General features: G+C 37.0%; 1 protein-coding gene across 1 annotated transcript in view; it reads left to right on the top strand.

The window, feature by feature from the left end:
- LOC134546257 (nuclear RNA export factor 1-like) overlaps positions 1-12,220 on the top strand; it is an 84,194-nt gene extending 71,974 nt beyond the window's left edge. Inside the window, exon 13 of the mRNA XM_063388957.1 lies at positions 11,988-12,220. Coding sequence (XP_063245027.1) covers positions 11,988-12,087 — 100 coding nt within the window. The 3' untranslated portion in view covers positions 12,088-12,220. The remainder of the gene's footprint in view (positions 1-11,987) is intronic.
- The last annotated feature ends 4,352 nt before the right edge of the window (positions 12,221-16,572 follow it).

Here is a 16,572-nt window from a genome sequence, read left to right as displayed (position 1 = left end):
AGTTCGACTCTGCGGTGACTACAAATGAACCGTCAATACGGTATGCAAGAAAAATTACCACCACCTTCCGACCACAAACGAGGCATTCTCGAACCTGGCAGGTGGGAAATTTTTCACAAAGTTAGACCTAGCTGAAACATATTTGCAAGTTTCAGTGGATGAGGTGACTGCAGAACTTCTCACAGTGAACACGATGAAAGGACTGTTCAAGGTCAAACGGTTGCCTTTTGGAGTATGTGCTGCCCCGGCGTTATTTCAGCGGTTAATGGTAACCTTACTGTCCAGGATACAAGGGGTAGTGGTGCTCTTGGATGACATATTGATTACAGGAGCAACAGAAGAGCAGCATTGGGTACGGGTGCATCAAGTGCTAAAAAAAATTGAGGAAGCCAGTTTACGCCACAGCAGTGAAGTTCTTGGGGTACATGGTGGACAGCAAGGGGATACACCCGACAAGGAAGAAAGTGTGAGCAATACATGGGGCCCCAAAACCGACAACAGTCTTTTTTGGGGCTGTTAAATTTTTATGAGCGGTTTCTACCACAGAAAGCTGCCCTCTTGGAGCCCCTACAGAGATTACTTGACCAGGGGAAGGAATGGGAGTGGACGCAAACCCATCAACAGGCATTTGAGGCTGCGAAGAAACTTCTGCAGTCAGACGCGGTGCTCACCCACTACGATGCCACAAAGGACATTATTCTGACCTGCGATGCTTCCGAACATGGCCTGGGGGCAGTGCTGGCCCATGAGACTGAAGAGGGGGAAGCACCAATAGCGTATGGATCTCGTACCCTGCATAAACAGGAGAGGAACTACGCACAGATAGACAAAGAGGCTTTGGCCATCATGTCCGGGGTGACCAAGTTTCGACAATATTTGGCGGCATGGCCCTTTACGATCGTGACCGACCATAAACCACTCTTACGGCTTCTGGACCCAAGTAAACAGACCCCGGGCATACTGTCACCCCGCTTGCTGCGTTGGAGTCTCTGGTTGTCCATGTATGATTACAGGTTAATATACAAACCAGGGACGAAGATTGGCCATGCGGATGCGTTGAGCAGATTTCCATTACTGGCACCGGAGACGCAGGTTCCAGCGGTGGGGGACGTCTTGATGTTGGAGGCGTTGCCAGAACCCCCAATTGACGCCACAAGGCTAGCTACCCTGACGGAGGAGGACCCGTTATTGAGGCTCGTGAAGAGAAACACAATGATAGGCTAGCCTGAGGACGGCAAGACAGACGAGCTGCGGCCCTATTGGAATCGGAGGGAGGAACTGTCATTATACAATGGATGTATATTATGGGGGAATCGGGTAGTGATACCAACGATAGCACGGCGAAACCTGCTGGCAATTTTGCATGCCAACCACGATGGAATAGTACAGTCTAAAGCAGTGGCTCGCAGTTATATGTGGTGGCCGCAAATGGATCAGGATATAGAAAGAGACGTTCGAGAGTGCACCGAATGCCAACAGCTTCGAGCTAACCCCACAAAATTAAAGGAGGTAAGTTGGCTCCCAGAAACAAAACCGTGGGCCAGGCTACACGTTGACTTTTTTGGGCCGTTTCAGGGGAAGATGTTCCTCCTGGTAGTGGATTCGTACTCTAAATGGCTGGAGGTGAAGATGGTAGCATCAGGGTCCTCCACGGCTGTGATTCGAGAGCTGAGAGAAATGTTTAGCTACCATGGGATACCGGAGTGCATCGTATCTGACAACGGTACGGCGTTTGTCTCACAGGAGATAAAGAAGTTTGCGGCACGGAATGGCATTCAACTCGTTCAGGCAACACCATTCCACCCTTCCAGCATTGGGCAAGCGGAACGGATGGTGCAAACGATGAAGGGAAAACTAAGAAAGTTGGGAGATGGGGATTGGCAAACGAGACTGGCCAGGACACTCTTTGCACTTCGGACGACGCCATGTGCAGGATTACAGAAGACCCCGGCGGAACTGTTGATGGGGAGGACACTACGTACAGCTCTGGACCAGTTGCACCCAAGGAGTCAACCAGTGGCCCATCAGCCGCCATCCCCAACCACAGAAGTATCAGAAAGGCGGCGGTTTCACATAGGAGAGCAGATACTGTACCGTAACTACCGTGGAGGGGCGAAGTGGTTGCCAGGAGTAATAAGGGCGTCACAAGGACAGTGGATTTATGAAGTGGCCTATGCATCGAGCAACAAATACAGGAGACATGTACATCAGCTGTTACGACGTGTAGGACAGAGCCAGCACATACCGGTTCCCCGAAAACAGATACAGTTACCGATACATTCTCGAACAGAGAGGAATGGAAGGAGAGACGAGGAAGAGAAGGAGCTGGAGAGGAAACAGGAAGGGAACCTGGTAGCGGGCCAACAGAGGGAGAGAACGCTAATGGAGGAGGACCGTGGTGGGCAGCATCAGGTGCAGAAAAGGACAGAAGTGACACGGAGGGACTATCGTCAGGAAGGGGGCCATTCGTCAGGTTCGGACGAACAGGCTGCCCCGAGTCGTGAGCTCGACCAACCTACAAGCCCAGGGCCTAGTCCGTTTAGAGGTTTTGAACGAGAGGCTAGCAGTGAGCACAAGGGGGAACCAAGGGGGCACGAGCAAAACATGACTCGCAGGCGGAGGAGGCAACTACCAACAAAGCTGAAGGACTATGTGTTGAAGTAACCTAACAAGGGAGGAGTGTTGTGTATTGTGGGCCGCGGGGCAGGTTGGCGGCATTGTTGTTGTTGTAGTTGGTAATGGAGGTTTGCGTGCACGAGGTGTAGAGAAATATATGGACTGATAAGTAACTAATTGTATGTAATGGGATGAAATAAAGAGTACACTAAGGTTGTGACAGTATTTGACAGGGCGGCGGAGTTCGCGAGCAAAGGATTCTATGTCTTTGATAAAGTGCAAAAAATTCTCATGTGCAAGTACTGCAACGTTAGAATAGAGTTGCAACGGAAAGACACGTGCTTGAAACACACAAAAAACAGTGCCTCGCTTAACAAAAATAAGGAAAGTCAACAATCCGGTGCAAAAAGGCAAGTTTCGCTGTAATCAGCCTTGTTGACGGCAAAAAAAAGCAAAATTTGACAAGAATGAGTTAATTTCTTAATTATGTCACCAACTTGAGCTTTTATCGAAGCGAACATCCCGATTTAAAAACTGGATGACCCGAAACTTCGTCAATGGATGCACAAGTACATTGCAGGTAGGGCGTACGATATTTTAACAGTTTTGTGCATTCTTAAGCAGATAAACAGAACGTTACGAAAATAAATTTTGTTAGCCCTACCCACTCTTGAAATATTCATATAGCTGCAAGTCGTGTTTTTTACAGCACTTATTGGAAAAAGTTTATATAACCTAGCCACAGGTAAATATAGACGTAGGTAACTTATTTGTTTTTAGGTTAGGACTTGAGCTTTCTTTTGTCAGTAAATTTTTTAAAACAGTTTCCAGTACTGTGCTTTGTAACATGTTTGGGCCTAGTAAATATATGCAATTTGTAAAACCTGAACAATGCAGACAAAAAAGTTTGTAAAACTGTGCAATAATATCTTGTGAATTATCCTACTCGGAATTGTGGTAGGCCTTACAGATTACAGAGTTTAAAAGGCATACATAGGTCTAGAAAATTATTTATTTTTGTCGTTTGTATAAGAGAGAGTTACATTTAATTATGTCACAGTAAAAATTTTACAACACATTTTAATTATCCACTTTTTTTTTTTTTTTTTTGCGCTGGGAACTTGCCGTCTGCCAGTAGAATACGGAAATGCTTTGCATAGTTGTTGAATTGTTGCTTGTTCTGTGCAAATATTTGGTAAAGTTATGTATGAAACTGTGTAGTTCTACTCTTAAATGACATATTAAACACATTCATGTAAAACTTTATTTTTTATTTATAAACCTCATATTGCAGTTTTAAAATCAACAAAATTTTTGACGAAACTACTGACAACATAGCGAAAAATATACCGAAATCATCTCGTAAAAAGTAACGAAATTGTGCAAATTTTTTCACCGAAAACACCTGTCTCTACCTATTGCAGACATCAAACCATATCTTATTAAAGATGAAGTTACAAAGGCAGAAATACTCTGGTCTTTAAATTGTGTCATGTGTTACACTTCCTTTGCTTTTAATGTTTGCAGACAGTGCAGTGGCCCAAAATTTCAAAATGCACAAAGATAAATTATCATATGTGATTACCTATGGACTAGGGCCCTTTTTTCAGAAAAATCTTGTTGATGATGTTAAAATGGTACAGTTTTACACAGTTTCATTTGACGAAAGTTTAAATCAAGTTGCTCAGAAAAGTCAAATGGATCTTGTTGTTCGGTACTGGGATCATCTTAAAGGGGAAGTCAGTACACGTTATTTAACGTCTGTCTTCCTAAACAGTGGGACCACTGCAGAGGACTTGGTCAATGCATTTATGTTGGGGATCACTAAATGGGGATTGAGTTTACAGAATATCATTCAGATTTCATTAGATGGTCCTAATGTAAATTTGAAGTTTTTCAGAGATATACAGCAGAAGTGTTTGTCAAATAATGGTGACGAAAGAATATTATTTGATGTTGGGACATGCTCTCTGCACATTGTGCAAGGGGCTTACAAGACAGCTCATAAGGAATCTGGGTGGAAAGTACACGAGTTTCTTCGTGCTCTGTACCAATATTTCAAGAACTTTCCATTAAGGTGTTCAGCATACACAAAGTCACTAGCTCTATACTGTTTCCCTTGAAGTTTTGTCAAATAAGATGGGTGGAAAATTCCATAGTTTTGAAGAGGGCCATCAAGATGTTGCAGTTCCTAAAGAAGTATGTTGCTGCTGTTGAAAAGCATTCACCTGACTCTTGAGAACTTTTTGAAGATAAAATCATTTTTGGCTGATCCATTGATTTTGCCAAAACTAGAGTTCATGTTGTCAGTTTCCTTGCAGTTGGAACCTTTTTTGACTATATTTCAGTCAAATGACCCATTGCTACCTTTTCTGTATGAGGAACTACACTCTTTGGTGTATAGCCTAGCTTGTAGGTTTTTCAAGAAGTTTGTTTTAGCTGATTGCAGCAGTGCAACCAAAATGATTGCTCTCAATCCAAAAGATCTTGAACTTCTGAAATCTGTACAAAATGTAGACATTGGATTTGGTGCAAAGTCTGCATTAAAGAATTAATTGTAAATATGTTGAAATCATGTTCTTCAAAAATGAGTGCAAAACATTCCTCCAGCATCTTTTTGGCAAACTCTGCCTGAAATGCCCTTTGAAATTTAAAATTGTTAAGGGAGCATCCTGCCTGTCTCCTACTATTATTTCAAGTGAAGTTTTGAGAACTTCTAGGATTAATATTGCACTTGAAGCTTTTGTAGAAAAGAATCAGATTGCAGCATCATATGCAGACTGTGTCAAGAGAGAGTACCTGCGATTTTGTGAAAACCCAGAAGTCCAAAATGCTGTGAAAAAATTTGACAGGAAAACACAAAAATTAGATACATTCCTTGTCAAACTACAAACAGATTCCAGAACGGACAGTAGTAGGTTGATTACATTTTTCCAGAAAATATTAGTCATGTATCATGGGAATGCTGCAGTAGAAAGAGGCTTCTCTGTCAACAAGGAGTGCCTTGTAGAGAATTTAGAGGAAGACTCTCTAGTTGCTCTACGCAGTATTTATGATGCAATTTCTTTAGTTGGGAAATTATCTGACCTGGTTATTACAAAATCTTTAATTTTGGCTGTCAGAAATGCACCTGAGAGACGACAAGAAGCTCTAAAATCCAAACAGGAGAAAAAGAGTGCAGAAGAATAAGAGAAGAAAAAAAAAACCTCACAATTTAAGGAACTGGAAATGTGTAAAAAAAGAATAATTGTGAGCATAGTAAGGAAGAGATAAAGACACTGGAACTCAAGATAACAAATCTGAAAAAACAGATAAAAAAGTAAAAAAGGTGTGTTTTTGTTATACATAGGTATAACTTTGTGTGCAATCATTTACAAAATTAAGTGTGTATTTTTCCAAGGTTTTATTCATTCATATCAGTATTATAGGCCAGTTAGGACTTTATAGACACTATTTATTTGTGAGAAGAACATTAAAAAAGAGACGATTCATTGCCAGAAGTTGACGAACTAGTATAACATCTACCTATCAATAATAATAATATATGTTAGCCTACTGTTGAAGTGTTTAATCAGTGTAGGCAAATCATGTAGAATTTTTTAATTTCAGAAAGTAAGTATAGTAATACACAATCTTCTCATTAGGATAACATGTCATTTTAAATTTTGGTGGTCATTGGTAGTTTTAAGGCATAATTGTTATGCCTAATGTGTAATTTTTTTGTAAAAGTGTCAATTATTTTGGTCAAAAGTACAAAGTAAAAAAAAAAATCTTAAAAAAAAAAATGTTGCCATTTAGGTCAGGTAAAGTCACTGAAAAGGTCACTGAAAAGTCACTAAAATTGATTTTGTCACTTCTGTAGACACCCTGTATCATTTATTGTATGAGTCGTAGACTTAATCAACTTTGGTTGAAACTGTTTTTTTATTAAACAAATTATTACTGTATAAACAGGGGTGGAAATAAAAAAAATTCAAAACTTTCTTATTATTAAATCCGTTCGAATTTATTTTAAACCATCTTATTATCATGTTAAACCTTGATGCAAATCAAATTTTTATACAATCATTTTATGAGTCCAAGGGATGAAAAAAGTGTTTGAGGTCAAAAAAATTGACTATTTAACATAGTTGGCTAAATATTTCATTCGTTCTAAGCTATTAATGTGGCATGCATTGTGTTAAAAACATTCATAATATTTTCGCTACATGGAAAATGAGAAAATCTTTAATCAATCATTTTGTAATATTGGAAAACATAAATATGTTATGCATATTAAGTTCTTAAAATTTTACAAAATTTTATAGAAGTTTCCAAAATATTTCCAGAAGTAGTTACTTCGAAATCTGCCTATGCTTGTAAGCTGTGACAGAAGGGATATTTTAATACCCTTTTGCAGAATCTCTTAATTTTGAGGCTAGCATTTTACTCGGCAGCATCCAGTAAAATAAACTGGATTCATTGTCATTGTAAACTTGATCTCCAGTCAGTTCTCCCTTTTTAATAAAGTCTTAAAACTATTTTATTTTAAATTTTCTGCCGCATCAACATCAACTGACATGCTTACTCCAGTGATTTTAAGTTGATGCTCTTCATGCCATTTTTTCCATCTGTCCAACAACCCCTGGCTAGCTGTAAAACTTTGGGTCTCAATGGGGCAACTGTTTCTTCAAACTCAATGCTTTCTGTTGGATGATGGTTCAGAAATCTGCAAACCATGTTCTCTTTCAGCACAAAACCAGACAAACAATGCTTTATCCAGAGTTTCTAGTGAAGTAGATTTTTCTTTACACTAATTATCCAAACTATCATAAGCAATAATTTTGAAACAAAAGTCTTCAATACCTTTTCTGTTCTTTTCCCAATCAGATATGGTCAATGTTCCTACTCCAAACTCAGCTGCAATGTTCTTTAACAGTTTACCCTAGTCAATTTTTGTCAATGCTTTGAACCTTTTTTTCCATAGTCATAACGATGTTTTTACGTTTCGTTACCATTGCGAACAACGTGCTAACAAAACAGCACAATGATACTATACCTCGACAGTGACACTAGGACAACATGCAAACTTTACCAAGATTACAGTGCAACTGACATGTTGTCTCTAGGTCAATGCCATGTGCTTTGTGAGGGGAGGGGAAGAAGAGGGTTGATTCACCAGTCTGCTGCATAGCAACAGCAGGTGGAATAATTGCAATGAACTCGCCCACTGGCAACTGAATTTGAGAATTATACCTACTGAAAATAGCGGTTTATAGACTGTAAAAGTCATCATGTACTAACTTTTTTTTTCCAAAACTGGTCTGGGTAATTCGGACATCCAGGTTAAAGAGATCCGGATTAACGAGGTTCTACTGTAATTGAAAGACTCCATCTTGGTTTCAACAGTTTTTGCCAACAATTATTTTTATATAATTCAGTATTTAAAATGTTCACTCTTTTGAGCATGAGGAACTGAGCTCAGGATGGCCAGTCAAGAATTTGAACCCAGGTCCTCTGGAATGTGAGTCCAGTGACTTAAGCTGGAGTCACAATGCCACGACCAACACAACACTACAAATCTGATTATACATTGTACATCATTCCAGCACAACAGAGTTAATAGCATATGATCACAATACCTTGAAAACCTTAACACTACCAACTCTAATTTGGCTGTTTGAAAATCATTCCTAACCAAATGTGTCCTTAAAATGCAGTATATAATGTGTCAAAAACAGTGTAGGCCCTATAGGAATCTTTTATTTCTTGTTGATATCTGAAGTGCATAACAATATAACATTTATTCGTCTATTGCACAAAGTGAGATTGAATTTACTTTCATACACGAAAGCAAGCTACAGATATGTAGATAAGAGACAGAAAATAATTCCGCTGTTAGCTATGCTAAAAACTAAAAATAAATGTAATAAACAGTTGAAGTCACACTACAAATGTGAAAATGTACACAAAAGTAAAATTTTTATTTTTCAAGATATTTACCTAGTTGGTAAATATTTTTGAAATTTAGTTCTTTAAGGTTTCAGTTTTGATTTCCGTCATGTGGCACGACACGACAAAGTTAGAAATACAATCTACTTTATGCGGACAGTTAGGGCATGTATTTTGTTGTGTGGTTGTCACGGTTACCTTGTATTTCATTGGCTATTAGTGTGTCGTGCCTGTCGTGTAGTGTTTGTCATGTCATTGTAACTCCTGCTTTACCACTGTGCCAATTCATATCATTTGTGGGATGGATGTAGGCTTGTTTTATCCCAGGATTTTTTTTTTTCCCTAATGTTTGCCCTACAAATTTACTAAATTATTTTCCTCTTTGAGCCATCAGTCATTATTTTAAGTTTTGATCCTTTGTAGTTTGTACTATGTTGCACTGTTGCAATTAATTTGTAAAGGAACTGATTTTAGTATATTTGAGCCAAGTCGAGTGAGTAGGTAAAGCTCAACTCGACACAAAAATCTAGTTTGTTTTACTGAACAGGGCAAGACTCAAAATTCTTTTACCTATAATTCTATAAATATTTGACATATGCAATGTGCATAAAATCACATACCTACCAGTATTTTGTAAACATATTACATTGTAATCTCATATGTATTTACATTATTGCAGTTTTCTTATAGTACATAATTACACTGCCCAAAAAACATTTAACATTTATTTCACTATTTATGTTTCAGTACACTGGAAAATACACCATTTTTGAATGGTCTGGTGCACGTAATAGATTTTTAACATAGTAAACAAACTATAAAAGTAAAATATTTTTTCTGAAATTTACCTGTACAGCGGCAATCAATAGTGTAGTTGTTCTGCGCGAACAAGAATGTTGCGCCACATATCGTCATATATTTAACTATTTAGTAAAAATGACAGACAGCTTTATGTTAATGTACAACAATAATTATTATTTATATTACACACAATTTAATTTTTTTTGTAAATAAATTATTTATGTGAGGTTTGAAATTGAATTAAGTATTGTGGTATTTTAATTTGGGAAATTTTTTCCCAATTAGAAATTGGTAGAAGAAACTAAAACTAATACAAAGTTAATTTTCTGTTTAAATTTTGTTAAGGTAAGGTTGTAGTTGATGCTCATGATTTTTGGCTCATCCATCTGAAGGATTAAAGGCATTAAAAAAAGTGTCTGAAGGAGAAGTTGGCGGTATTTTAGGGTAAATTATGAAAACAAATCCAAAAAGTTAATTTTTGAGTGTGTACTAATTTTGCTAGATCATGCTGCAATGGGTTGTTCTTTTTATAGTCAACTGGTTTGTAATAAAAGCTCAAGAATACTCTGAATGTAATGCTGAAGAAGAATTGTTTGCCCACGAAAATTCGAAAATCAAACTTTTTCACATTACTTCCCAACATGTTTTTTTCAAGTTCTTCTGTAAGAGGGCTTGTAATAAAATTAGAGTTATGTTTTAAAAAATGGTTAGGTTAGGTACATTAAAAACTAGCATTAAATTGTGAGAATTTAAGGTGGTTGGAGTTCGGATATCTACGTAGAAAATACTGTTAAATAATGTTTGTTAGGAACTACAATTTTAAGAGCTAGCTTTTTCAACTTGAAAAACTGTCTTTGCTAATTTTATATTGTTAATATAGCTAATTTATATATATATATATATATATATATATATATATATATATATATATATATATATATATATATATATAAAGTCAAGTGTGTGTTCGTTAACACTCAGTTTTCTCCACAACTAACTGTCCTCCATTGATAATAAGAAAGTTTGGTTACAGTATCTGTGGGTGGGAGTGGATGGTGAAAAATCTCTTCTTAACACATTGGTTTCTTATGATAAGCCCGAAAATGAATAGAATAGACCCACTTACTGAGTAGCGAAGTGTGCGGTGTGTGGCAAAGATGTACGAACATGACAATGTTCTAGAAAGTTTTGGATTTTTCAAGAAACTTGTCAAATTTTCCAGAATTTCTAAAAAAATTCTAAAAAATTCAAGATGATTGTAAATGTGTTTTATCCATGCCTGTGCTCTAACTCCGCAACCTACCCCTGCAGTCCCATGTGGGTTATATAGTACCGTAGCCCTCCATCTCCCATCAAGGAAGGCAGGAAGGTTTCGGTTTGGAACTGCAGGGGTTGGCTTCGAAGATATAGGTTTCAATGGTCTCCTCATGGGAATTATGGCTAGCAGTTGGGAATCAGGTGCTGAAGTGGCTGAGACTAGCCAAAATGTTCCTAAATGTTTTAGGTTATTGAATGTTCCTCCAGAAATTCTGGATTTCCATTTATAGAATGCTTGGACTCCTGATTCTGGAATTTTCTAGAATGTTCCAGATGGTACTGGACCATTTAAGGGATGTAATGTTTAGGAGCATCCTAGAATGTTCTAGAAACTGGAAATGGAAGTTCAGAACCTTCTGGAACATTCTCGAATATTCCTTTATCCTGTTGTGTTGGGTATACATTCCAGCTCAGAAGGGTATATGTAGGCGATGGCGAGATTTGTGTATCAGTATACTATACATAGTAAAAATGTTAGAAATTAAACACATTTTTCTTACAATGGTAAAATATCAGCAATACCCTATATTGCGTGAGCGAAGCCACGGGGTATTAGATAGTATAACCTAAAAAAAATTCAAACAATTGGACAGTATATTTAATATATTAACCTTACCTAAACCCCAGTACACACTATTTTTAATGTAGCTAACCTGATTGAATATTCTTACTATGTAGGTAACCTAACCTAACCACTCATTAAAATAGTGAAGTACTGTTAAACTACTAGATGTATCACAACACAACTCTTAGAAAACAATTTTTTCAAATGTCAGGAAGTTAATAGAATGAATTTTGGATTTTTCCCATAAAAATACTCTCCTTCAGTATTACCATCTAGGAAATTGTAAGATTATAATCATTATTTGATTTACTAAACCACACAATTTTACTTGACTTTGAAGGCCTTCACATCTACTGAGTTTTCCAGAATCCAGTGAGAGTAAAAACGAAATTTTAAAAGATATAAATATGTATAATTGATAGTTATATTTTATTTATTCACTCGAAACAAATGACTAATTCATTTAAGATACATATATACTTCAATACAATGCCAATGGTAAATTGATATAAACACCAAGAAAATAAAATTATTCCTAAAATTTGTGCAAATATTCTAGCTTAGTTCAATTTTTAAGTACTCTGCTCAACCAAAACACTGCAGACTCATCCATCTCTAGATTTTAGTTACTTTCACTTTTGTCTTGATACTGAAACACAATTGGCCGAGGGTATTATTCTTTATTTTGTACTCTTACTGGTCATATATCATTTTACTGTGGTGATAAAATACTAACTATTTTTATTTTATTGTATAGGTGCCTTGAAGAGGCATACTGGGACATCAAGGATGCACTGATATCGTTCACTGAACTATACAAGAGAGGACGTGTACCTGCAGAAGCATTTGTGAAGTAGTGGTTCCAAATGTTTAATTCCAAATACTTTTGTTAAATTTATTTATATGTATGTTTATTTGTGTAATGTAGTGGTATTTGCTTACATCATTTTACATTATTTGTATGAAAACTAAAAATAAAAGAAAAAAATATGTGTGTTTTTAATTACTGTATAAACAATAATTAGTTTTGCAAAAAGTTAAGCGAATCCTCCAGCCCACTACCAAAATTTATTTGCATACTTCTTTTTTTCAAGTGAATCTCTAAATTTGTTACAAGAAATCATTTTATAAATTTTTCTAACTTACGCAGCACCGTCAGTTACTCTCTGTATTCAGATTAAAGGAAAGGCAAGGCCAATTTCTCCCCGACATAAAAATGATTGTGCTGGGTATTAAATGGAAATGTTTTCAGCACTAGTAATATATAATCATCTAACAACTTGTATGTATGTCCTAGCTGGCAAGTGGGGGTGGATAGTAATCTGTGTATGCTGTAATGTCTCACTCATGACTGTAGGTAGTGAGTGTGGCAGCTATGATAGCTTGCAAAGAACATTCAGTAGAACCCTGTTACAATATTTCTTCTTATGTCATATTTTCAAAGTCCCAACATTTTCCCGATAAGTACAATGTATTCATTTCTGGCAAATAAGGTTTCACAATTGGTGCATTTCCTGCTTACAACATTTGCTTTTTAAAATTCAATGATACAAAAAAAAAATTAAAAACCTAACTACTTATACACTTATTCCATCTGTGAAATTTAAAATGTTAAAAGGTTTACTTTACTCTTTACCTACATAAATTTTTGTTTACAATCACATCATAGATATAGAATGCCCATCTAGGATTGTATACAAAAACAAAATTTAAGTGTACCAGAACACTTGTGCTGTGTTTGTGCTGGCTAATTCTGTGTATTCAATATATCAAAGGTACATAACATTTGCAGTTAATTGTCTTTTGGCACCCTTGTCTTGAAGAAAAAAAAACAAATCCTTCCGTTCCTTGCCATTCTAGTGTGTTTTCAGATATATGTACATAGTCCTACAATATTTTAGTTTGCCAACAATAATTCTGCAATAGAAAAAAAAACAAGTGTTTTCTATTGCTGATATAAAAAGTTAAATTTATTTCATTTATAGGTAGTAATTCCAAATTTACACATTTCCAAATGGCAAGAAGAAAAAAAATGGAAATAGTAGGCATTTCCACTCTAAACGTTATCATCTCGAATCGTGAGACAATGTTACAGAAATGTGGCAGTGTGTTTTTAAAAACAAATAAAATATAACATGGAAGCACAATGAAGTTGAAAAATTGTTGGGTTGGTTAAGCAAATTAAAGCATATAGTGTATCCATCAGTGGTTTTAAATTAAATATGTTTACATAGCATGATGAGTCCATGGGTAAAATGTTCACACACTGTCAAGTGCTAAATTGCTATTTCCTGCTTATAATTGTGAAGCCAATTATTCACAAAAAAAAATATTTAATGGTAATTTCATTTCATTCATAGACTGTCGTGCAGCGTGGCAGCTCCGGATAGTGGAGACACCCTTTGCTTACAATCCGTATTTCCCGCCTGGTTATCGGAAGGGGTTTGCCTGGCTGCCGAGTCGTCCTCCTCAATGAAGGTTCCGAGGGGGAGTGGTGGGAACGGCCTGATTAGTTCGGGGACTTTTCCCCACCGAGGGATGCCTTGGAAGTGACTGGTCACGTCTCTTGGAGGGCCCTTAGCCTTGTCCTGTCGATCCTCCTGGCCTATAGATGCCTGGGTCGGTTGGGCTCGGTGGGTTGCTGGGAAGTATGCTGTGGGGGGAGTCGGGGCTGCCCCACGGCGTCACCTCTCGACTGCAGCTCGGTTTCTGGCCTTTTTGTAGACCCACAGGGCGGAGTCCCAGGAATCACCCTCTACAGGGATTGAGCGAGGGTAGGTGGGCTGTACGCACTTGTACTGGTCGATACCTGGAGTCGTTGGTTGACCCCTCCTCGGTGAGAGAAAGTCATTGGTCGGTTGTGGCTTACCCTGGAGATAAAGGCTGCGAAGACGGTTGCAGGAGCTCTGGCGACTGCTGTGCGCTGGTCCTTCCGGGTGCTACCACAGGCTGCGTTGGCTAGGTGGCCAAGGTGTCCTGGGTCTTCCCTCTCCCGAAATAATAGTCTTTGTCTCATTTGACTAGATTATTTCTCAAGTCACAAACGGGGTGACAGCCTTCCCTGGTACAAACTGGTCCTGGACAGGCTCGATACTACTACCCTGTGGCCTATATATAGGCAGGTCCTATCTGCTGCTATGACGCGATACTGGTTTCGTGGCCGAGCGTTCGGCCGGGGGTTTGCCCGTTGCGGTTGGTCACAGTCCGACACCGTCAGCACTCGGTTTCTCGCGGGGCTCGGCGCTGAGGACGCGGTGAGCAGTAAGACTAGCGGTAAGAGCGGGCGAAGAGTGTCAGCGCTGCTACCTAGCGGCTCGGCGTGATAACAGCACCCACGGCCATGCATTCCAAGCCTAAAATGTATTAAATTCAACTCGTCATTGCACCTAGACTAATCAACAGATTCTTTTGAAAAAAATTGTGTTGACCCTCGTATTCTTTGCGGCCATGCAGATGTAAATTAAAATTTATTTGCTGAAAAGTTAGTTGCTTTCGATGTAAAAAATAGTTAACAATGAACAGCATATTTTCAAGGAAAATTGAAGTAAAAATTTTCAAAGCATTCTATTGCTAATCATCGTTCATTTAGGGAATTATTTAATGAATTAATTAAATTATCCTAATTTTTTAGCCACTAAATACTATTGATTTGCTATCGTTCAACAGCCTATTGGTTAAAAGTTTTTTTTTTTTATGAATATGTGCAATATAATGAGTACAGTTGTTCATATAGTGTATAATACGTATATAATAATTATATGTACAGTTAACAGAGATTTGAGCACGATATTATGAAATTAAATAACATGGACATTTAAATAATATTGAAAATTAAAGGGAGATGAAAAAATACATAATTCCAGTATGACATAAATATGTAGAAGTACATGGCGTTTGACACAATGTAAATAAACAATTCAAATTTTCTGTTTTCAGAACAGTATTTTATTTAAAAAAAATTAAAGGAATTTCTCCATATACATACTTTTTATACTATAATTGAATATTTGGATCACCAATATTAGTATGTACAAGTTTAGTTCTGATTTCTGCATAATTATAGCTTGGTGTTGATTGTATGATAGCCCTACTGTGTGTGTGTATTTTATCATTTATTTATTTTATAACTGATATAGGTTTATAAACCGTCAATTTTTATTATTTTAACAATATGCAATATGATTGTATGATTGTATTGTTGATTTTTATATAACTTCTATTGTATTAAATTGTATTTAACTTGCTCCATGTCCCTAATTTGGGACTAAACGGAGTGCATGAATAAATAAATAAATATAATCCTTAAATTATAACTTACAATTGCACCATCTTAAACTACCATAAATATTAAATATGTATTAATACCTCGTTACTTTAGAATAATAATATTTAAATAAATTCATTATTACAATGGTACCAGAGCTAGAACAAGTTTTACAAAATTCACTTCCATTGTTAATGAAAAAGGCAAATAATGTACAAGAGACGAATATGCTTGTAAAATTTTATCCAGCTGTACCTAAATAGGTAGCAAGAAGTTTATTTTCCCCGAGCATACCTTATAACCACTGCTATGCTAGATATTCCATACAATTTACATGTGCATGATTTTTTTTGCTTTTTTGTTTTCTTTACTCCGGGTTCTCCCACATTCATTGTTTACACCTTTTTATAAAACAATTGATTATGACATTAAAATATATGTTAAAAATTTTGAAGCATTCGTCACACATTTCGATTTCAGTGGGTTTCTCAATCTATCTAATCATTTTAATTTGACATTCCTGCAAGAAATATTCAAAATATTTACAAAACATTCATAAAAAATCGCACATATCGACAACAACTGAAAAGGCTTTTTAGGGTAAAAAAATGTTGTATAATCATACTGTTTCATAACTATATGAATGTCAGTAGAAATTTCTCTCTCTCTATTTGTGCGCTGCACTGATGCGGGAAGTGGGAAATATTACAACTCACGATAGTATGTTTTTCTAAGAGAATTATTTTGACTTGGGAAAAATTTTGACGTTCTATAAGGCAATATAATTTAAAAAAAAATATTTAATAATAATTCCTTTCAATTCTGATGGTTACTCTTTGTACTTCAGCGAGTTTAGTTTCAGAGGTTTTCGTATGGCGCGGCCGTGGTCGCGGCAGCTAGGGGTAGTCATCACGCCGAGCCGCGAGAGCGCAGCACCGTCGGTTTCTGGCGAAAACGAGCCAGCTGTCCTGTATTCTCCCTCTACAGTATTTGGCGTAATGTAATGTCGTGTTGGTGTGCATTAGAGGCTTGTCTGTGTGCTGTAATTAACAGTGACCTAGTTAAACTCGGGTGTTGC

Source organism: Bacillus rossius, chromosome 1 (assembly GCF_032445375.1).
Source record: "Bacillus rossius redtenbacheri isolate Brsri chromosome 1, Brsri_v3, whole genome shotgun sequence".
Lineage (NCBI taxonomy): Eukaryota > Metazoa > Arthropoda > Insecta > Phasmatodea > Bacillidae > Bacillus > Bacillus rossius.
Note: the sequence above shows the minus strand (reverse complement) of the source record. Positions and strands in the feature narration are given on the sequence as shown.